The sequence below is a fragment of the Glossina fuscipes genome, unplaced genomic scaffold (genome assembly GCF_014805625.2).
Source record: "Glossina fuscipes isolate IAEA_lab_2018 unplaced genomic scaffold, Yale_Gfus_2 1, whole genome shotgun sequence".
Taxonomy (NCBI): Eukaryota; Metazoa; Arthropoda; class Insecta; order Diptera; family Glossinidae; genus Glossina; species Glossina fuscipes.
This window is the reverse complement of record NW_023998415.1, coordinates 43,909,672-43,933,918: the sequence shown is the minus strand read 5'-3', so window position 1 is coordinate 43,933,918 and position 24,247 is coordinate 43,909,672. Positions and strand designations below refer to the sequence as shown.

General features: G+C 32.7%; 2 protein-coding genes across 5 annotated transcripts in view; both read right to left on the bottom strand.

Moving 5' to 3' along the window:
- LOC119631448 (C-type lectin 37Db) overlaps positions 1-11,771 on the bottom strand; it is a 47,161-nt gene extending 35,390 nt beyond the window's left edge. The window contains exons 1-3 of one of the 4 annotated variants that reach the window (XM_038023661.1): positions 11,699-11,762; positions 11,455-11,607; positions 10,796-11,161 (exon numbers count right to left, since the gene is read on the bottom strand). In XM_038023661.1, coding sequence (XP_037879589.1) covers positions 10,796-11,006 — 211 coding nt within the window. In that variant the 5' untranslated portion in view covers positions 11,007-11,161; positions 11,455-11,607; positions 11,699-11,762. Of the gene's footprint in view, positions 1-10,795; positions 11,162-11,454 lie in introns of all 4 variants that reach the window. The other 3 variants (XM_038023663.1, XM_038023662.1, XM_038023660.1) reach the window with 3 other exon arrangements.
- Positions 11,772-17,986: 6,215 nt separating this feature from the next.
- LOC119631663 lies at positions 17,987-24,244 on the bottom strand. Its single transcript, XM_038024063.1, has 4 exons — positions 24,226-24,244; positions 23,372-23,613; positions 22,879-23,259; positions 17,987-18,586 (listed from the first exon to the last, which is right to left on the bottom strand). The coding sequence occupies exons 1-4, from the start codon at positions 24,242-24,244 to the stop codon at positions 18,317-18,319; spliced, it is 912 nt and encodes a 303-aa protein (XP_037879991.1). The 3' UTR covers positions 17,987-18,316.
- Between the last annotated feature and the right edge of the window lie 3 nt (positions 24,245-24,247).

The following is a 24,247-nucleotide window of genomic DNA, read 5'->3' as shown; positions in this document are numbered from 1 at the left end:
TATTGACTGCTGAAACTTCTTCACAAACGATAATAAATGTAAATTAAAGGACCCTCTACTATATAAATCAATTACACTACGCTCTACTATATAAATCATGAACACTTGAACAAGCTCGGATGAGATTTTGTCAGATTTCTATAATGACGGCAACGAGATTTCTCTGAAAATGATTTATTCTAATAGTAATTGCTAAGCGTAATATTATAAAGTATTCGAACGAATTCACAGCTTTTAAGGACTTAATGCATATACACAGACGGATAATGGTGGACCTTATGTGATATATTTATAATAATTTCAATATAAAGATAACGAAATTCGCTTGAATAATGTGAAGAAAAGAGCAAAACTAATTTGTATAACGAAATGAATAAATGAAGAAGTCTTACGCAAACGGCAAATATATATAGTTATGCAACTAAATATAAATCCAAGTCGGTCTGAATAATCGGAAAATAAAAATATATCGTTGAAGGAAGATAGACTCATAAAATTAGAAGCTTATAAATGCAATTATAAAGTAAAAATTTTAACAGGATGATGTTGAAAGCATACCTTGCAAGCCTCGTTTCTATATAGGAATTTTTTAGGAATGAAGGCCAATAAACGAATTGCATAAATGAATTTGTTTTTGAAAAAATATCATAGACTGAGAGAAAATTTGCCGATCTTAGAGGCATTACTATTACTAGAGAAATGAATATATCCAGATCAAAAATTTACACTGACATCTACACGAATAGAAGTGGACGGAAAGATGAACGAATGAAGTAATTAAGTCAATTTGATAACGACTGTTAAAATCGAAGTTTGAACTCTAACCGCCTGTGGCTAACGACTACTATTCACATTTGGAATAATTTCGCGCACCTTTTTCACAGTGCGACAAATGAACACAATGAATGCATTTGCATCGTGCATCATGCAAAATATTTTCTTTACATGATTTTTGCTTCAGCATTGCAACGAAAGATACATACAAACACATACAATTAAATTATATTTTAAATATTTGAGTTCGTAAGACACAATCCAAATGTATTCATTGTATTTGACGCTCAAGGTCTGCGAGTTTGTGGGTCTTTCCGAAAACAATATATTAACTCGCCGCGTAGTTCTTGCGTGAATTTTCACTTGATGTTCATGTCACTTCATCTTGAAGTTTTTTGCATAAATATATCGAGAAATTATTTTAAAAATTTTCCTTGAGCCGATTTAAACTTTGTTCAGGAATGACCGCTGACTAGAGTTTGACGTTTAATCTTTCGATCGAGAAATTTATCATTCGGCCTTATTGGTATTTTTGCCGCGTTCTACATGGAAGGCCCACAATAAATTCACATAGTTGTCTATGACTTATCCAATCCAGAAATAATGCCCAGCATTTACTCTATGAATCAAAATAATAATGCCAATAATAAACAATACGTGAGCCATCACCTACCATCATTATATATTCTATACCGCCTCACAGTTACTCATATTATATAACGACTTTTCAAAATAGAGCATTACATGAGAAATGATTGGGAAAGTAATTCCTACCGCATCACTTTCAATAACGTTCGTCCTTGGGTCAAAACATGTCTGTGTACGAAATTTCATTGAAATATTTAAAAAATAAATTATGGCCTATAGGTTGAAAATATAAAAACAAGGCGGACAAACGGACAGACAAGCTTAGATCGTTGGATTAAGAGGTGGATCTATCTCAAGTGCTTCTGAATATTGTATACATTTCCTTAAAATGAATATACCCTTGAAACACAAGTGGTATAGATCATGTGATCAAACATATTTTATTGTAGAAGATATGCAAAAGGAATTATGGGATAAAAATCAGTAAAATGGTTATAATAGTCATTGACGAGCGAGCGGTGAGCAACATTTAAGAAACTCTGACTCTACTTTTTACGCTTTATACATTATAATCTCGTTATATCGATCAACACGGTAGACAATTATATTTATTTTCAAGCATCTACCAAATAAAATAATACCGTGACGTTGAATCAATGCAAAAGTAATACAAAACGTGAACATATTACATATTTTTTCATACGGCAACCGCTATGTCAAGCCGAATCAAATACAATACGTAGTTGTCACAGTAAAATTTATATATATATATATATATATGCAAAATTTAAACATCAAGGTTTTGAAATTAATAATAAAAAAAAAAAAAAAAAAAGATTAGTAAAAATAAAACTTTGTATAAAACCACCAAATCTAGGCCTATAATTTGTAAACAATTCAAACAAGAATTTTAAGAATGTGGTTTATGTAACACATGCTAAATAAACTCATTTCTATGCGCATATAAGCGCATTGATATGCAAAGCATACACAACTGGGTGTTAAATCATTTCAAAACAAGTACACGTAGCTGCTTTACAAGAACACTAATATAAATATAATTATAATTATAAAGCGTAGTGGAAAAGTGTAGAACTCTAACACAAATTATATATTATATATACTACTACATATTTCAAAGAGTCAGACAAACAGACAGACAAACAGACAGACAGAGAAAAGTAAAATATTTCACTTTACAATAATAATTTATAGTCGATGTAATTATGTGTTTTTTTTTGTGTAGAGATCCGATCCCATTGCTCAATTCTATTTTATTGTATAATTATCATTATTAGGTTAATTAGGAGAAACTTAATAATTAATAAAAACTTATTCCGCCAATTAACTCAATAAGTTAATTTTTATCTCGAATTTTCCAAGAAGAGAACAACTATGCGAATGACGAAAAATGCCCAAAAACAAATGAAAACTCATTAAAATTTACTTTTGAATTTTGCAGTCTTAACGATGTTTGTTGCGACATAAATTAAAAAAAAAAAAATGCTCTAAATGTTTTTTTTTTTTTTCCTTCATATTTTTTATTTATTTTTTAAATTTTTTTTCGATCCATCACCGAAGAATGTAAATTTATTTATCGTTCCACTTGCAACATTTACAAATTGACATAACATTCTGATTGTGATTCTGATTCTGATTGAGATAGGAAAACTGAAATTTGACGCAAGTATATCATTTTAATACCGTCCGATTCGAACTTGGAAAACTTTTAATTAATATTTTTCAATACCTTGGTACTCTTGTCGCGGCCATGTATGTCCGTACACGTTATTGCAACACTTCCAATTAAGAATTAGAAATTTGCAATTATTCTCATGCCAATCGTTCCCCCTTTCTATTATGCATATCATGTTATCATAGATAGCGTAACTTAACGTATTGTATCATGTCCCTTCACATGAACGTCCTTGATTTTGTTTTGTGAACAAGTGGAAAAGTGACCGGCAGCCGCTTGCTCCAGATTTGGCGCATGCAACTCCTCGCTTGTCAATATGAGTCTCTTCGAGAAACATCAGGATTAATTTCCCTCAGGAGCTCAGTCTATATATACCCCGATCTTGATTTATTTAACTACGACTCTAACGCCTAACATTGAATTTAATTTAATCATATGCTATCCGTCCGTCTGCAAACGGCATTTGGAATCCTTTCTTTTTGCCTGAGTTCAAAAACCAGCAAAAGTCAATCATTTTTTTTCTTATGGCTTTGAAACCGCAAATCCTCGCCTCTACATCTTTACAAGCAAATTAAACTAAAAAAAAAAATTGTTTTTCCGTGAATAAAATCTTTGAAAATCAAAAGTGGAGTATGTAAGTATGAAATACAATTTTGTCCACTTATTTACCAAGTCCAATATGCAATATACGATATTTACAATACCATATCTAGTGTAAAAAAAGAAAAAAAAATGGATTTTAAAGAGCATATAAGAGAATACTATTTTCAACTTGGCGAAGAGACCTATTTAATGAGGCAATGCCAGATCGAAAGAGAAGTTTTCGAAAAACTTGATGGCCATTATCTACAGAATTCATTCTCCATTTAGCGTTAAACAATATTCCGTATCAAGCCAGTTAACTGTGCCTAACGAATATGTACGTCATGATCCGTCTACATATGCTTGCCGGACTTACTCATCATCAGTCGGAGCTATAGTGAATGCTCAGTCAGTCGGCTGCGATCACCACCTCCCTATTCCTTCCTTTCTTCCTCTTTTCTCATTTCCTTCTGGCCGCCAAGACATCACAGGAATATGGGATATCTCCCGCGAGTGATTGATTACAGCAAAAAAGAAAAAAAAAAAACATTTTTTTTTACCATAGAAAATAGATTTTGACATTTTGTCAAGTCATTGCAACCCAAATTCATTTTGAACACACGCTTTGTTCGACGAGTATACGAGTATATCGCTGAAGAGGTCGGCATACTTAAGTGATTATTAACGAATTGTTTGCCTAATTCGGAAAATTTCTATGCTCTTGATCTCCGCCGTAGCATTTTCGAAAATACGCCGTAAAGAAATCGGAAAATTTCTATACTATGAAATCGATCGACCCAACGCATCGAGTGCATAAGAATGATATAAATTGGTGTAAGGAACGAACAGAAAGGACTTGGGATAACTTTGCAAACTTTCCAAAATTTTGAAGATCATAGTCATTTAGTCAATTAGTAATGGCCGTTTTTTTTGTAACTGTAACTGTAGGTTTATTCACGGTGCGGTTGTGTATTGTTGAAGTGCTTCGCACGTTATCTTTATTGTAGGTTTTTAAGTAGTCGAACCAAATATCTCTATGTAACATTACACACATGTACGCTCATATTCATATTCATTTCTCGTTCGACGAGCTATGTTAACTTTATCGTTTCATTTGTACAACAGAGAGAGAGAGAGAGAGAGAGAGAGAGAGAAGTGCTTGCTAAAGACCCCATGACCGCGCTTGGCTAAACTGAAAGTAATATCTTTAAATTCCGAAAAAGTTATTATATATCTACAATGTAGTTCTTAATTTAACACGCCCATTATTACTATGTGCAACACACCTGCACTTACTTGATTAGGCGACAGGTGTCTAAAATTCGTTTTGAAGACCGCCGTTGCGTTCTTACTAGTTTTTGTGTTTTCTGTTTTTCAAATATACACTTGGCGTACAGTTTTTTATGCTGTTGTACAGAAGTTGGCCTATGCCTGCTACTCGCTATTCATAGTTTTTAGCCTTCATTTGTACTATGCATGCAGCATGCGACTTTATTTCGATTAACGAGTCATTATGTTAGCTGGTTTTCTTTATTTTTATTTTTTGTTTTTTATTTATTTATTTTTTTTTTTTGCTTTATTCATTTAGTTTTTGGAGCAACTAGTGAATACCTCTCAGTTTTTTTTTTTTTTTTTTTTTTTTTTTCTTAAATTTAATTTCAATTAAAATAGTATCAGCTTTAAAATTTTCGAACATCGATATTAAAAATGAAAGTTGTATGTAAACGTTAGTAGCTTAATGCGAATATATATAACAAACTATTAGATAACGTACAGATATCTTTTAGTAGTTAACTGCAAAAAGCCATTCATTCAATACAAAGTTTCTCGCTCTCTTTGTTCGCTTTCATCGAAAGGTAAAGTGAAATTTTTTTTTCTTCATTTTCTGACTAAATATTTAATAATAAGTGTTCAATGCGAGCAACATCAAAGTCGCTTAGGTTGAGTTATTAATGAAATTATTGCATTTTTCCACCTATGGGGCTTATTATATAAATTAAAAATGTATTTTGTTTTTTGCTTTTTTTTTTTTTGCCCCCTTTTCACTCATTTATTCGTTAATAAAATTTTATTATCCTTTTTATTTCTTAATTAAACAGTAAGGCATCGTTATTCTAGAAAAAAAAAAAAACCTTGACATGTATATAAGTATATGCATAACACATTAAGGTCACTTCAACTTAGTATGAAAAAATGAAAGAAAAAAACGAAAAAAGAAAAGAACCCTAAACTGCATATATTCCAGGTCCGTTACATGTACGTGAGCGTAACATTAATCGATTAAAGCCATTTTTAAGCCAAGCATTCAATTTAAAATCATTTCAGCTGAAACCGATTCTTATTTCAGATTTCTTACTTCCCCGTAGAACGGAGCAATTTTCTCTCTCACATCTTTTTGCGCTTTCCACATGTCCAAGAATATAAAAGAATTCGGTTGAAAATCGCTAAAAAAAGTAGAGCAACTTCAGTAAAATACGGGAAGATTTCACTTTCTTCTTATTTCAGAGCAAATACTATGCGATCGGAAATACAGCGCAAATATTTACCACAAGCATATAACAGAGATTCCCAATTGAGCTTTTCATATGCTCATCACTAGCGAAAAAAACACTAATTACTTCTCATTGTAACATAAGATCGCTTATTAATACTTTGTAAAGCATTCTTTTCCGCCATTTCTTAGCCACTTATTCAGTTTGTCATGAATCTTTTCAAGAATTTATGATGCTTGATGTGCTCACTCCATAAAGCAAAAATTTAAAATATTAAAGCGAAAAGATCAGAAGGAAGTTCGGTATTCGTAAAGGATCTATTTAGCAGACTCAATTAAGTCGAAAAACTTCGAGATCGTAGACATATTCGAGCGGACGAGGCCAGAAGAAGAATTAAAACGTTAAAATATAAATGTGTATGTGTCTGTAACTAATTCACTTGTAAAAAAACCTCCTGAGAATTCTTTTTTGAATGAAATCTACGTGAATCTAAATATCACAAGTCAATTGTACGAACATAATCGTAGAAAGATTCGAATGAATATGTAGATATAGCAAAGAGGTATTTTACATAATAGAAGCAACAAAAATTAGTGAAATATGATTGCTTTCGTTTTGGGGAGACGGAGAAGAGAGTAGAAAGTGCTTCCTTGACCAATCACTTAGATAATGCGTCCTATCCGTATAGTCAAGCATAACGGTTGTTAAGCAACAGCGAAAGGAAAAAGGCAATAGTACTTTTGCGCTCGTATTCGATTTAAAAATGAAAACATTCCGAACGTCGGGAACGATTTCCGGCGCATTGCTTCGATGATGATTGGAATAACCGTTAAAACACCACTTCTAATATGAAAATAAATCATATAAAGAAGCATGTTTAGTCTTCAAATGTGTATTAAGTCGATCCATAAACACGCCCACGATCATTAAAAATATATGAAATAATTTGCATAATTTTGGTATATGTTTTCAGAAACTGTAGCGTACATTACTTCGTTCCAAACCAAATGTAACTTCTCTCTTGCTATATCTATCACAGAGAGCATCAAATGCATGCAAGCTTGGAACGAAGAAGCCACGACATATATATATTCTTGAATAACGTGACTAACGCAATCGATTTGGAATCGTTTCCAGTGTATATTAAACTGCAGGTTACATAAATTTAACTGTAGGTTTACAGCAAATCTTTGTTAGACTGTCGCATAGTCGAGCAAATAATAGTCGCTACTACCAAGACTGCGTTCGCTGGCTCTCAAATTTCATTCTGATTCGAACATGCTTGCTATATATATAGCTACAGTAAGTGCTCGATCGGTAAAAGCATAACACTTACTGAATCCGCTATGCTATAGCCACTCCATATCTTCTTCTCTCTTTACCCCATTGCTTACGATCATTAGCGTATTAAGCGTATAGGACACATACCCTGAGTGATTGATTATATTAAACCCATAAAACAACAAATTTTATGAAGTTCAGCTCAATTCTCATACTTTAATTGAATTTAATCGTAAGATTTCCTTAACAGTAAGTTAAATGCTTACTTGCAAGACTAATAAAGGAATCGGTACCTATTCAAAACACCTATATGGTTAGAAAAATGAACTAACAAAATGCGTTTACAACACAAAAAGAAAAGTCGATCACAATAAGTAAAAATTTAATCTCAATAATCAGGTAACAGTGTTAGTTGAAAAATTACATTTTTGTTAGTGAGCTTTCAGTTCATTAGTTTTTTTTTTTTTTTTATTCGCCTTAACCGCGATTACGATAATAAATCTCTGTGTGGAAAAACAGGCTCTCGCTAAATTGACTCAGGCATATTTTGGTCTGTGTAGTCTAATGTCTTAATAAGTTATATATGTACACTCACACACGCTGTATATAATTTTTTAAGAAATCTGTCTCTTAATTATAAATATTTTTGCTTACAGCGTTTTTCATTGTTCCGCTTGTTCGAATCGTCAAACTAAGCGACTAAACAAATTATAGGTGGTCGTGACCGAATCTATTGTACCCACTGTCTTTTTCCTTATTAAAAACTCAAAAAAAAAAAAAAAAAAAAATTTCAACACTCCGTATGCCCTCTTTTGCCCAAGTACAGTAGGCTCATTTATAAACTAAACCTGAAGAACGGTCTTCTCAGTGTACGTTTTAGTGTAGGTAGACCTTTGAGCGATTTGTCCAACTATTTTCAATACTAACCGCAAGAACTTCCAACATCTTTGCGGAATTTTAAGAAAGTATTTAATAAAATAATCGCACCAGTGTTGGTGCGAAGTGATTTAGAAAGAAACAAAGGGAATTTAATTATAGTATAACACGTGCTGCAAGCCATTGAACTCTTTTATTTTAAAACCCGTATATAATATTAATTTGTATATAAATCAAACTGAATGAATAAAAATGTTAATGTGACGCCTGGCTTTCGCTTTTAATTTCTTGCGATTGTAAGCTTAAAAATGAATGCATTATGTCAATGAGAAGAAATGAATTCGTTTTCAGCATATCTTTGAAGAAACGGTAAAAGTAGTTTTCTTACAGATATAACAAATAATTATAGATCTTGCGCTTTCAAAAGTCTCCCTTGTAATGCGAGTTTATAAGGTTTTCGCGGATGTATGCATCAAACTTGAACGACGTGGGATAGATGCAAATTTTTATATCCTCACCACCACTGTTCTGAGAAAGGATATAGTAAATTTGTGAGGAGATCGATGATATCCAAAAGAGTTTAACATAGACCCATCTTTTATAGTCCGTCCGTTCGATGTCTATTCATGTGGTTTTTGTTAAGCCTACGAATCGCAACAATTGAGATATTTTGATCAAGTTTAGTTCACTGAAATGCTTTGAGCGCCTTATTTTGAACAATTACATCGAACGAAATTGAGTAGTAACGAGTAATGGTATTTCGACTCTGATTCTAAGTTGGTACGAAAGACTTGGTTCGGCGGAGGCGATTTTTTAAACCCTCTCAAAATTTCATGGTGAAAATTAATTTTGTAACAGTAAATTGACAAAGAAATCGACCTTAACTGATTTGGACCACGTAGTCTTTTCTCTGGATAGCATCGCATTTAAGGCTTCGCAGTAAATATAAATCCTTACAGGTCAAAAACACCTAATTATATATATATATATTGAAATATATTTTCTGATGAAAATTTTTAATGGATCCATCTCTTGGACCCCATTTTACATAAGAATTTTGATGAATAGTAACCCCTTTTGGAAAAGATTTAAAGTTTAATATTTTCTGATCAAAATTGATCCACTGTAGCAATGTAGCGAAAAACTGTGGACCACATAGGTCAATTTTTTAAATCCTAATATATATAGGATGATGACCGAAACTGATCTATAATAAAATTTTTAGGAAATAAATTAAGTTTGCTAAATTTTGGTTACGATTTGTGAGCTTTTGTACCTTCTTCCAAGGTACAAACTTTCATGAAAAGTATGCGTGAACATGGTGTAGCGACTGAATAACTGTGCTAAGCCATGTGGTGTAAGGTATCTAATGGTCGACCATATCCGACAATAATCGACGTCTGTCTTTCTGTCCATATATATTCTGGTAACTAACTTATAAGTTGAAGCTTTTGAGATATTTTAATAAAATTTGATACACTGCCATGTTTTGATACAAAGATGAACGCTATTGCAAGCTAATTGTATCACATAAGTAATTGTATGCCATATGTGATACGAATTCGATAAGATTAATTTCTACGTTAAATTACTATTATGGATATAAAATATTAAAGAATAGACCTATATATCAAATTGAAAATTCAGTCCTTGCCGGAACGGTTATATGAGACGAGATGCAAGCCGATTCAAATTTTCCGAAACAATTTCGAATGCCATAATACTATTACTCAGCGATTTTTCTGAAAAATTTTGAAGATTGCAAACGATCATTAGCGGTCGAAGAAGTTGTCACAAACAATCTGCTCGCAATATGGTTCGTTTTTGAACTAAAACACCTCAGTGTATCGAATTTCATTAAAAAATTTTGAAAAATTAGACACATAGACAGACAGATCAGCCGTAACGTATGCGTTTAGCTTAAATTGTTTTGTTTGTTACATATATCCGAGCAGCAAGAACATATGGCAGCATATCTTGTACGACAATTTGCGTGCAGTATAAATATTTTTAAACTCGATATAGCGCGATATTGGAAATGCACAGTCGTTCACTATTATTTGACTTTTCAATGTTTATTTAAAAAAAAACTTAAATCACTTTTAATTCTAACACGCGCACATTCTTCATCAATCCATATCTGATCAATTTAAGCCATCTCCTACATAAAATTCACTTCGATCCAACAGATTTATGCAGCAATACTTATTAATATTAATTAAGGATAAGAATAATTAGTATACGTCACTTACTTAAATGATAAAATTTTTGTTAATTAATTTAATTTGTTTAATGTAATCAAAAAATACTTGAAATGCTTACATACGTACCTATCAATGTTTATTACGCTATTCTTTTATAAATTCGCTTCAACTAAATGCAATTTTTAATAAGACATGACAGCTCAAGTTAACAAATGCAATCAATCGCATGCATAATACATAAAAAAAAAAAATAAAAAAAAAAAAAACTAATCTTCCAATTTGTTAATAATTGAATAACTTACCTCTTTTGTCGCGTAAGGCCGATGCCAAATTCTGGGGGGTCTTAAATATTGAGGTTATGTTGTTATTAAGACTAGTTGCGAAGCGGTTAATGTTCTGGTTTCTAGCATAACTGCTGCTATTTGTGCTAAGGCTATTATTACTGGTACCAGACGCGACGACACTGGCCAATGTAAAATTCATTAATATTATTAACAATGCGTACGGTATCATCTCACTTCAGGGTTGTATTTGAGATGCGTTCAAATTTGTGACAAGTAACTGAACTAGTTGTACGTATGTACAGATTCACGGTCACGACTTTGCATTCAACAAGATTACAATTCAGGTAATTATGCAGGCAATGGAAATTCTTGTTTACTTTTAATCTATATATATATATATATATATATATATATACATGTATATATATACATATACATGTATATTTTTTTTTTATTTATTGATTTTTGTTATAACTATTTTTAATTAAAGCTAAACTTTCATCTAATTATTTCTCTCTCCCTCTCTCTCTCTCTCTCTCTCTCTCTTTCTTCTTAGTTACGCGGACTTCTCATTAGAAAGAGTTCTTTCAAAATTCACTTTCAATTTTCATAATAATAGACTTATGATGGACTTGTTTTGATTGATTTTCATTTCAAGTCGAATGAACTATGCTTACGTTTTTCAATTTTATTCCCCTTATAGGATGTATAGGTATGCTTACAAACGGCCTTGGCCTTAGTTAGTGCAATTTAATAAATATACATCTTATCGCCAGTTGAAAGCGAGCACTGATAAGTAACTTTAACACTTTAATAAACGTTTTTCAATCCTAGGTAAACATTAAAACGCTTGATAGGCAAATGTGAAATTAATGAAAAAGAAAGAAATGATAAACTTTAAACTTTACTTGCAATTCTTACTCTCTACTTAGAGATACTCGTTCTCTCTCTCTCTCTCTCTCTCTCTCTCTCTTTCTCTCTTTCTTTCTCTCTTTCTCACTCTTTATACATATAGTTCTCTCTTTAAATTGATATATATATGTAAATATTTTTCAAGTATTTGATGTTTTAAACCCGAGTTTATACACGATCTCTTTAACTGTAATCGAAAGCAGCTTTCAGACCGTGGTAAGCCTTTGAACGCATCACATCAGTTACGCTTTCAAACTATGCTTAACCGTTTCAATATATATATATATAGCTGTTTGAATAACGTTACGCGCTCGTCATCTACCGCATTAAGTTGCCGACTAAATTGTACATTTCTTACTGAGACCAGTTTTACTCTTCTCGCTGGCCAGTACGATACACGCGAACCATTTCAATATTTCTAGATTCAGACATTATGCCTCTTTATTTCTCTTTACAATATTATTCGCTCATTTGATCATTAGCTGATCCATTAACAGATCTATAAGTAAAACATTTGTGAAACTTTTTATTATGAATACGTTTTCATTCAACTCAAATTTTACAAATGCATTTAAACATTGACTGACTGACTGGTCTTTTCTATTATGAATAATTTAACAAAAAACAGTAACTTACCGATCAATCTCCTACCTCTCATCTCTTCGCTACTCATAATAATTTTTTTATTTTTCTTCATTTATTAAGGAATGAAATTAGCAAAATGGATAACACACACACACACACACACACACACGAAAACAAATTCTATGCATCATCTAAGGGACAGCAACTAAAGGTGAATGCATTCTAATTGAAGGTTATTTCTGACTTGCTTCTTTTCCAGCTATGCTATATATGTATGTATGTTTTTGACTTTTCAATTTAACAAAGTCCACCTTTTAATTTATTTATGACTGCAGGCGATATGATCATGAAAAAAAATTCAAAATTCGTGTTATTCGTCTGCCAATAAAATGCATATGTGTTAGGAGTGATTGAACTCAGTTAATATGCACAATTGTATTGCATTTCTAAGCTGTCGTCCGGCATTGAGGGTAATTTCGTGATCAATTATTAAGTTAAACCCGTTTGCCTGTGAGATCGCGTCGACACTGACCGACTAACCATCCAATAGTTTAAGCCGAAAAAAAACAAAAAATGAGGAAAAGTAGATCGGAGGGGGAGGGAGTTGGGACTTTCTCGGCTCATTAGCTTCATTAGTAAGCGCAATTGGTGTTTTTAATCCAATTAGGCTCATAAGAAACCTATTTGAAGCTACCGAACTGCCCTGGATGAATATTTTTATGATTGACATATTGATGTATGGATTCTCTTTTAAGAGGATAGAGTAGTTGGCAAAAAAGTCAACTAATTCCAAATATAGTTCAATGAATAGTGCTTCTAAAGGCGAACCTATATATCTATTTTAATGAAACGTTCTCCTTCTTCGTAAAGTACTAGCATCTAAGTCTATAGGCTTTATTGAGAACTCTATCGCACTTGAGATTTGAAAGCGCGACCATTGGTGTTGTCAGTCGAGATCGTCAGCCTACAAAATTACATTAAGACAAAATCAAAGGTTTTCTTTCTTTGCCTTTCTATCTGTCATTGCTGCCTCCCGACTGACCGTCTAGCTTCGAATTACCAAAGTGTAAGTTGAAATTATTTAATAAATCGTTAAATGTTTCAGTAAGTAGCCTTTTTCGTCTAGAAGGGCTAATGGCATTTACAACGCAACAATTCGAAAGGTGTATCTTCTCGACTTGGACGGCCGTCAATACTTGACGATGGAATAGAATGTGCCCTTTTTTTTGGGGGGGGAAAAGCCATATTTAGAAGTAAAACGTACTTTTTTAAACTGATTTAATGAATATTCCGTCCTTCCATTATATCATAAATTCCTTGTCGTGAACATTTGCTAACCGTAAGCATGGCGTACATTCATAACAATTCTTGCAAATTAATTATTTTCTACAATCAAGCCAAAGTCATGTGTCGTTTCGTTATTAGGCGCGTTTTACGGTAATCGCAAAAATATAATTTCTATTCGACAAGCAGAATGAACGAACGCTTCGTCCAGCGTTGAACAATGACACTTGGCTCGTCAACATCCTAAGACATGTTTCTTCTTAAAACTTTTGATTGCGTCATCCGTTATCCGATTATAACTGAATAGTCATCACGATTACGAGTTATATACTCTCGATTCGAAAATGTTGAGCTAAGCACACTGTACGCATCTCGCAAATAATATATGTATGCCACTTGGATGCCACTTACTACCATTGGCATGAAATTAATTTTTTATTATTTTTAAATTTATCATTAAAACCAAAGTCTAAAACCTAGCGAAAGGAAAGCCCATCAAATAGTTTACAATAAGTTAGAAAGTGTACCCAGTATATAGATACGAGTGTTTATCAAAATTTGCTAAATATTTCTAAAATATCGTTATCCACAAAGTTTAGCATATTTTTCCACACGTGACAGACGTGACGTAATTTCTCCAAATTAAAGATTTCAATTTTTTGGTATTTATTTTTTTATTATTCAGGGCTAAATTAAGCAATTAAATTACAATTCTATACCCTACACCGGATGTGGTATAGGAGATGTTAAGTTAGTAGCGGACATATGTAACACCCAGGAGGGCTTATGTTAAACCCACCCATTTTTTTTTAATATGCCGATCGGCTTAGAATCATTTTTTGAATCGATCGAACCTTTCCCGCCCGTCTGTCCGCCCGACTTCCATTCATATATTTTTGTGTGCAACCAACAATTTGCATTTTAATAAAACTTGGTACACTCACATGCTTGACTCTCGGGCGAACGATATTGAAAATGGTTCGGATCGATTCATATTTTCGACCTCTCCCCATAACACGCCTTATTTTGAAAAGTCATTGTAAACATTTTAAATAATATTAAAGGTTTACTCGTAAAGTGCTGCCACCTCGTATACGATACGTATGAGACGATTTGGCCATACATATAATACGATGACAATAAGTTCAATATTATAGTATGGCGTTAACAAATGACATTGAACCCTCGATTACATTTGAAAACATAAAAAAGTCTTCCGTTATTGGTTCAATGATTTTCTTCTTTTTTTTTTTTGTTATTTTATAATAAATTTTTTTTGCGATAAGGTATCAAAATGCAAATATACTTTAACTAAATTTAAATATAAATAATATTTGATGCAATAAAACAATAAAATTTATTAATGCGGTGATCAGCAATGATATTCAATTATATATTGAAAATATTAACATATAGTCAACTGGTTTTGAATTTTTTAATATATGTTTAGGTAATTTATAAGTAAATGCTTACATTTTAACGTCAAAAAAAAATTTTTTTTTTTTTTCTGTTATACCCAGCACCAAACTGGGAGGCATTTTGATTTTATGAAAAAAGTCGGCAATACGCAAGTGAAAGCCACGGAGAGTTCTCGATGAAGCAAGTGTAGATGTTCTTGATCAGCAACACATTCCAAACCGATGCCCGTCTGTCCGTATGTCCCCCTTCGTAAATTCTTCGCCTGAGCGCTAAAATGAAGATATCGCCTTCAAATTTGATAAACACATTGCAAATTCTTACACGAAAGTTGGTATCGAAAACTGATCTTTGTATCGGTCAAAGGGAACGCCTAGGCTGCACCATAAACTTGAAAGCAGAACTGCTTTCTTGTCCTTGTTTCGCTCGTTACCCATACGTATGCTAAGAGTTTCCGTGTATATTCTAAGAAAATGGAAGAACTCAGCCACACTCACTCAATTGCAGAGAGCAGAGCAGGGGTCGGCAAGCTTTTATTGCCGCGGAGTGTATTAAAGCGGTGAGAGAGAAGAGCTCAAAGATATTGTCATATTAAAGCAGTCTTTTAGTAGATAATAATAATAATGATGTTAAACTTGTGACGTCAGTTTAGTGAAGTCTCGATTATATATAATCGTTTCAAGTCGAATACATGCATCTGAAATATCGATTTTTATATTTTGTAATTTATTTATATATATATATATATATATATATATATATATATATATATTATATATATTATACCCTTTTTACGGAGCTAAAGCGGGTCACTTGAATTTGTCACATGGGTCACTCGGTGACACGCTGCTCATACGTTGCCGATCCCTACTATAGAAATTTAGTTTTTTCATTCTTTGCTTAGTTTTTGTTAGAATAAAACTAACGGGTCTACGGGTCTAGAATATAATTTTCGTACTTGTTCATCTCCCATAATTTATAAAACTTGACATTTTTATACATTTTCTTAATAGTTTATAGATTAAAAAAAAAAAAAACTAATTATTTATAGTGTGTAAGATATAAACTTGAATAAGTAAACTTTAATGATTCTTAAATACCACTCTTTTTTTGCTTTGCTTGAATTTTCTTGCAAATGCGAAAGTGTAAAGTAATCAAATAGTTGACAAGTAAGCAAATTCACCTTGAGACGAATCGCGAATATCAGAAATCGTTCGAAGAATATATGTTAAAGCAATAGCAGAAATTGTCAAAAGTGAACAAGTAAGAAGCATATATTCGTCGTGACCGAATCTTCTAGACTATGTCCATCGTCGCCGTTATCCTAAAAACAAAGGAAAAGAATTAAATTTTCATAGTCTATAATATTGGGTGGGCGGGAATTTATATGATGTACTTTAGGAGTAACAAGTAAAAAACATGAAAAGAAAAGGTGTTCATAGTTTTTGTTGCGTAAGCGTGTGGGCGTTATAGGCATACACTTCGACCGATGTGCGTCATTTTCAATTTCTTTTGCAAATTCGTAAGCGATATATGCCCTTTTGCGAAAGGGACAATGTTTAACACAAATACCTCATAAATGCGTAGACGGACAGAGGGACATGCTTGCGTGCATTCTGAATTTCAAACTGACCAAGAATTCATTATATACTTTATGGGGTTTTTCTAGTTTGCTTCTGCGCATTATAAAGATTTTGGGAAAAAAGAACACACCTACAACACGCCCAAATGCCCACATCTAACAAAAACTGTGAAATCGTTTGCTTTTCGTGCTTTTTGCTTGGTACTCGTAAACTCGTAAACTGCGACACGTACACCATATAAATTTCCACTTCAACTTGCTTTGCTGACTTCCCCGAATTTCTTCAGATGACGGCCAACTGTGTTGATTATGATATATTCAAGTTTTTTTCTGTATTGCTCTTGGATTTTGCTCTAATATTGCCTTGAAAGGTTGTCGTCAACGCCCGAATCAAATTGATCTGCAATTGCAGAAAACAATTCCTAACTAAGTTATTGCTTGCCAGGCTTTCGCTACATGCAGTGCATATTTGTTCACCTATCGTCTTAGCACTATTGCTTCGTTCAAATTTCTTCCAAAGCGTGACATGATTATAAAGAATTGTGTAAAAAATATGCGGTACAACAAACAATTGTCAGACGCCTTATCGTGTTTGGTGAAAGCAAAATCCCGTGATTACAGAGTACATGCGAACATAATTTCTACCTTCCTAACGTATTCTTCAGAACATCTTTTGTGTTGTATTTAGAATACTTAAGATATCGATTATATTGAAATCACAATGAGAAAGAAATTCACAAAGAAATTCTTGCAAGTTAATCGTCTTTAGGGATGAAACCCGTTACGTATGAACGGAACGAGAGTTATGTTTATCTTAACATATATCGGCAAATCAAACGGGATTTTAGGTAAAGAAATAATAGGATCTTCTTTTTGAAACAAATGCGACGCAGGTATTCTGCTAAAATTTCCAATGCGCATTCCCGTAACTTCACAGAGGTGTGATAAAGTTAACATATCTACTTCTTTCTTAGATACAGTCTTCGGTAGACTTAAATGACAACACCGACAAATACAACAACAAAAAATGCCTGATTAGCTAACAACCTGCATCAACGACAAAAAGTAATTTATATATATCAGCCGCTTATATCATTCATATCGACATTTTTGTGCACTTCTTCTGTATATGGAGACATAGATTATATGCATTAAAGGCCATATATACTGATATATGCTGATATAGACTGGCACATTTTTGCTTTTTTCTCATAGTAGGCCATCAACCGTTTAAGGAAACATGAAAACACACTCGCATTTATCCGTCCCAAAACGAGGTTTTTTTTTTAATGAATTTTTCTTTGTTCCATTTTATAAATGTGTTGTACTACATAACTAAAATTCACTATAGATTAATAGAGGAGGGGGACGAGTGTTTTTCGTTTCTAGTTTTTTTTTTTTTTTTTTTTTGATATTTTTTGTAATTGATAAATGGCTAGGAATTAGGGAAATATGTGTATTGTGTACGTACGTTGTGAGCGTACAACAGACGCCGTGTATCCGTTGTTGTGAAATATCCATAAAATATCGAGATATATGTATATGTATATATACTATTATGAAAAAAAACAAAAATTGAGCGCACAAAATTTTACATCATATAAGTAGATTTCAATTATTCCATATATAGTGTTGTCTGAACATCGTTCTAAAGTGACTGCACCACAAGAGATCACAAAATTCCAATCAATTTTTCTTTTTATATTGAGGTAGAGAGAGCGCCGTCGCTGCTTATGGGCTGTTGTAGGAACTTTGTTCGATTATTTCTTTTTGCCCTTACCCTTACCCTTGCCTTTGCCCTTTCCTTTGCCTTTGCCTTTGCCTTTGCAGACACCGGTAAGAGCGGCATCCAATTCGGCCTCGTTTATCTGCGTCTGAGTTGTTACCTTTTGCTTAGGCAATACCAATGGTTGCTTCGGCGTCTTCAATTCAATCTCGATGTTATTCTTCTTCTTTTGGCTTTTGTGTTTGCTGCCCAATTTCACTAAAAACACATCACTGTCCGTTTCCTCGCACGTTCTATAGCAAACCTATACATTAGACGATATAATGAGAAAAAAAAAAAAGAACGCAATTTAATTAAGCTTTCAAAAAGAAAATTTTTCTATGCTTTAGGTTTTTATACCCATCACCCATTAAGGATGAAGGGTATATTCATTTTGTCAAAACGTTTGCAACGTCTAAAATCAAACTTCACGGATCCTGCAAAGGATATATATTCTCGATCAGCATTCGATTCTAATTCGAATTAAACATAATACCTTTCAATACCAAAAACCGCCATCTCTATAATATATAAATACTTGGTCAATTTCAAATACGAAATGCACCGGGGCAGGTCGAATCTGCTCTTTTGTCCGTCTGTCCGCCTGTCCAAGTGTGTAACAATCGCTCGTTCGCAGAACTTGCAAAAAAAAAAAAATTTGCAACTGACCTAAACTTTTCAAAGGACACGCCTACAACGCTCACACGTCTATGTAATAAAGTTAAAAATCACCCACACCTGTCAAAGGACACAACTACATCGCCTCCACGTCGATATGGGTTTTTTTTTCTTTTTGCTTAATACTGAAAGTATGTACGTGATATAAACTTTCACTTGAAAATAGAAAAAACTCAGCCCCGCCTACCCAATATATTATAGAGTTTGAAAGTTTAATTCTTTTCCTTTGTTTTTAGTCGGTGATGGGTTCAAAAAAATTCGGCCATGACCGAATATAATTCTCTTATATTTTCCCTTCTAATTTCTATTTGCAAATTGCAGAGAAATTAATTAATTACTGACACATGCAACCGAACATTTTCGATAAATATTCGTAATTGCATAGATACAAAATATTTGATAGCAAGACATAAAATATTTATAATCAACAAATCAAAAGATCATACGTTATATGAACTAATACCTCCTACACGACTTGTGTGGATGCATACCATACCATACACGTTGGATCTGAATCGAATAAAGCATGTCTGTCCGGCTCGATATATTTTTGCATTTTTCTCGAAAGACGAACCTTATTGAGTATGAATTAACTCAGACCATTTCCAATATGGCGATGAGACTGCTCCACATAAGATAGCCAATTTAGAAAGCGAAAAATATGTGAAAAATATTTTCAATTTCTCATTTTGGCATACGAAACGAATCAGAGGAATTTGGTTGAGATTAGAGACTATTTTTTTAACGCTTCATTCACATAGAGGTCGGTCCTTCCTTGCAAAGCATAGCTCTTTGCAAAACGAGAAAATCTAGTTTTTAGTATTAAGATGAAAATTCATCCAATATGTTCAGTTATTAGATCAATTTAGCGGACTAAATTGCAATCATGTGCTTCTATTGTTCCCGCTTTACGATTAGTAGTAGTAGTAGGAGTAGTAGGCCGCCTTTACATGATTTACGCAAAAATATATTTATAATAATACAAATGATATATATAAGCGAAGAATTGTGTTAGGCTAAGTGTTGATGGTAAGTTATTTAATGATCTCCCTTTTTTATCTCGTCTCCTTAATCAATTTTTTTTTTTTTTTTGAACTTTTTTTCTTATTCAGTTTGCTTAAACTATAACCAGGACAAGAGACGACACGACTACTTACAAAGAGCGTACATACGTAACAGATCAACATAAACCTGGATGACTGACTTTTGACTTGGGGTCATATAACCTATTTGCAGGAAAACCTCTCCAATATTATAACAAATTATAACAAATATGATATGTTGAAGCAACATTTGCATCTTATATCATGAATCGAATCAACGTGCACACATCAATATGAAAGTAGATGTAAACCCGTACCCATACAGAATTAAGCATTAAAACGTGAAAAACAAACAAAAAATAAAAACAGTTTTCTCTCTTAATCCATAATCGAGAGGCTTTTCAAACATATCTAATGCATATAATCGATGGTAAGTGCCGAATTTCAATGTGAAAACGATACTACTAATCATTTCGATGACACAGTACGATTGAAAAAAATATAACAGATGACAGATGATCCAAGATTTAGTTACATACTTGCACTTGCACTTGCACTTGCACTTGTGCATTTCTCAAGCATTGAAAAATAAACGATAAGAGGACGACACGGCTGCTCCTCCAATATTTGTCGATGAAAGCAAAAGCATACGAACGTATATACAGACGTTTTATTAAATGTTATGGATTACCATGACAGCTTCTGCGCAATGCCTCAATTTGAACTGGTTAACCGTGTATAACGAACTTATACATCCTGATCCGTCCAGCCACGCTTGTCCGATTTCCTTGTCATATTTTATCATTATGAACCTGTAGTCATTTTATTACAACCTAATTTCACGCGAGTAGGTCGCTAAAGAGGACGACATAGTTAACTGATATTAACTAAATATTTTTCGAATAACTTTTTTCAGGTGAAAGAGACTTCAGTCTTTAGATTTTAGTAAATATGACAGTCAAAATCCCTACGCAGAAAACTGGCCTTATTGTCGAATCGATTGGATATAACTGGACCATTTCTTACTTATTATTACTGGAAGCGAATATTCTGCAAATGATAGCGGCTGGATAAAATTAACAATCCCGCCAACTCCCGATCTATGCATTATCGCCTTTCTTCTCCTCAAGTAAGATATCATTTCATTTTCGGAGAAAGGATCATCTTCAAGTCAGTCTTGAAGAAAAGAACAGAACGGAAACCTAGTTGTCCTTTCTCCGCCAAAGGCCAGCACTGTAACATCTCTAGGCCGCCTGTAATATTTAACTGCCTTCTTCGCAAAATTTAAATGATAATTTATCCATATTTCAATTTTATTATTGTTTCCCTCGCCAATATTGACTTCCGTTTACTTCCGTTAACGCCGCCATCAACTGCTTTATAAGAGTTCCAGATTTTTTTCGCAAGTAAAACTCGTTGGAAAAGCTAACACCCAAGTTCACATTGCACTTGGATCTCTGGTCTACTATTCCAACAGCTTTAGCTTATAATTTTTGAAATTTTTATCGCATACTTTGTAGAGAAGCTACAAATTGAAAGACAAAATTAGTATACCTCTCCCTTCTATATAAACACCTTACACCACCAAACCATTGATAATTGTAATGAAAAAAAAAAAAAAAAAAAAAAAAAATGAAAACTAGGCCATTTCTGTTCAATATTTTCATGCAAGCGTTCGTGCATACAGTTGGTAATTGCTTTTAACTATTACTAACTTTGACTGGCCATAAATTTATTACATCTCTTTATTTTTTCATTTTTTTAAAGCAATTTTTTTTTTTTTTTTTTTTTTTTATTTTTTTTTATAAAAAAATCGTGTTTGAATTTTACTGCATTTCATGCAAATACGTAAAATTGCCCAAAAAAAAAAGGAAAAAAAAAAAAAAACAAAAAAAATCAATAGATCACCTGTTGCATTCTGTGCAAGCATATATGTGTAACGATCATCCAGATGTTATGTTACATTTATTTAAACAAAACAAACTCTCAATTATATTATGGTTATTAAAATGCCTTTCAACTACTAATGTATGTCATGATTGTGCTAAAAAAAAAAAAAAAAAAAAAAAAAAAAAAAATAAATAAATAAATAAATATTTTTGAAAGATTGATGATAATACTTCACTTGAAATGTCTTATAATTATAAAATAGATAAAGAAGCCTTAACAAACTGAACACGATTGTATATATATATGAATTTTGATTTTAAAATTCCACTACGTCAATACAATCTAGAGTTATATAATGCACAACGTAGTAGGAAAGTGAGATTATATATATTATCTTCTTAACAGAAGCTAATAGAAATATGAATGTAAACTCACTCTCGAGCTAATGAATAAAAATTGCAAAATATGTTATTAATTATCATTGCGTCCCATTGGCCAGTTCAGAACATTTTTAGAAAAAAGAGGCTTTGAAAAAAAAAAGATGTATACATATATATATATATATATATATATATTTATATTGGTATGAAGTACATGCTCTGAGCTCTCCGTTTCAGTTTTCTGTCAATTTTCAATTTTTGCAATAGTGAAGGTACCAAAGATAGGAAGGATAGACAGAAAGTGGGAACATTTATATGCTTTATTGGGCTATCTATCATATAAGAAACATTGAAGCCCATTCTCCGGACTTTCAGTATTAGATCGAAATAAATAAATAAAATTTCTCTCTTGTAATTAATTGTCTTTGTTAAACTAAGCGCTCCTAACAAATCTGAATTAAAAAAAAAATAATTACCTTTATCTAGATTATCATTACCTTGTTATGATGAAATCGCCAGCAGAGCAAAAAAAAAAAAGAAAAAATCTTTTTTTCAAATTTACTTACCTCAATGCCTTTCTTTCTTGCATCAACATTAACACCCTGTAACGCATTCTTTATATCGTCGCGATTGACTTGAACGCAACAGCTCCGATTGTCGTCAGAATGTAACGGTGCTCGAACTCCGCGATCACATGGCTTACGACGACGATACGCGTCAACCTTATTCTCTTGAGTATCGCAAAATTGCTTTAATCTCGAAAATGGTACATGATAACTATCCGGACAGCAATAATCATTGCCCGAGTACTTAATATTGGCACGAATTTTTGGTAACTTTGGATGATTGATAATGTGGCCGCCCGTACGGCGTTTAACTTGATTGCGTGCAAAATCGCTGCACTGCAAAAGTTCATTCAAATTGCACTGAGAGTTTTGACTGTTAGTCTAAAGAATGCCGGCAAAAAAAAAAAAAAAAAAAATGGAAAAAGCAAAAAGAATTAATAAATAAGTAAATGAAATTAATTACCCGGATAAATAATAAATTTGTGTTACTTACTTGCGCACATTCGCAATCGCTTGCGCTTTCAGCATTGTCGAAATTTTCCGTGCCATCGCATATATTCTGCACATGATGCGTATCCTTGAGTACGCGTATTGTCAAACCACTACCATTTAGACAAGCTTCGAATTCGTCATAAGCATCAGGACCCGGATCTGGTTTAGTCGGGTCTACGTAGCATGCGTCTATTCGAGAGCTGTCTGTCACTTTACAAGGATCAAACCGATCATCTCCGGAAACTGGAAAAATAAGGAAAAACAAAAAAAAAAAACCCAGAGTAGCTTCCATTAATTTTTGAAACAATTTCAATTATAAAAATATTTGTGGAACATACCCTTTTTTATATATATACGTTCTGTCTCTATTTATATGAGCGCCGTGGGCCTATCTGCCAGGGACGGATAATTTTTGAAATTATTCTTTTTTATATTTTAACAACTACTATAAATTTCTAATGTATTTATTTATTATTCTAATCTTCACCGCTGTATTTTTGCATCAAGTAGCGCAATTTCCGTAAAGCTTTATTTTTTGCTACAATTAAAATGGAAAATATTGAAATTGAATGGATTGGGATTTCATTTATTAAGATTAATGCCAAAGAATCGCACCCAATGCAGCAAATACATCAAAAACATCATCATTTTTTAGTTTACTTTTTTTTTTCGTTTTCATTCTTTCTCTTGAATAAAAATATTGGGTGCAAACAAAAAGGTAGCAAGTCGAACGATATATCATTTTACATATAATTGAGAATATTTCAGAAATGATTTGAACGCGTGAAAAGGGTACGATCCATGTTGTTGTCTTCTTCATTTTTGCAAATAGGAAAGCAACAAGCAACGACTTACCTGCTTCGCATTCATCCATGCA

Coding starts and splice junctions, on each gene's coding strand:
- LOC119631663 (XM_038024063.1), bottom strand. Junction 23,260..23,371: donor GCGATTGCGAATGTGCGCAA/GTAAGTAACACA, acceptor GGCATTCTTTAG/ACTAACAGTCAAAACTCTCA. Junction 18,587..22,878: donor CAAGAAAGAAAGGCATTGAG/GTAAGTAAATTT, acceptor TCTAATGTATAG/GTTTGCTATAGAACGTGCGA.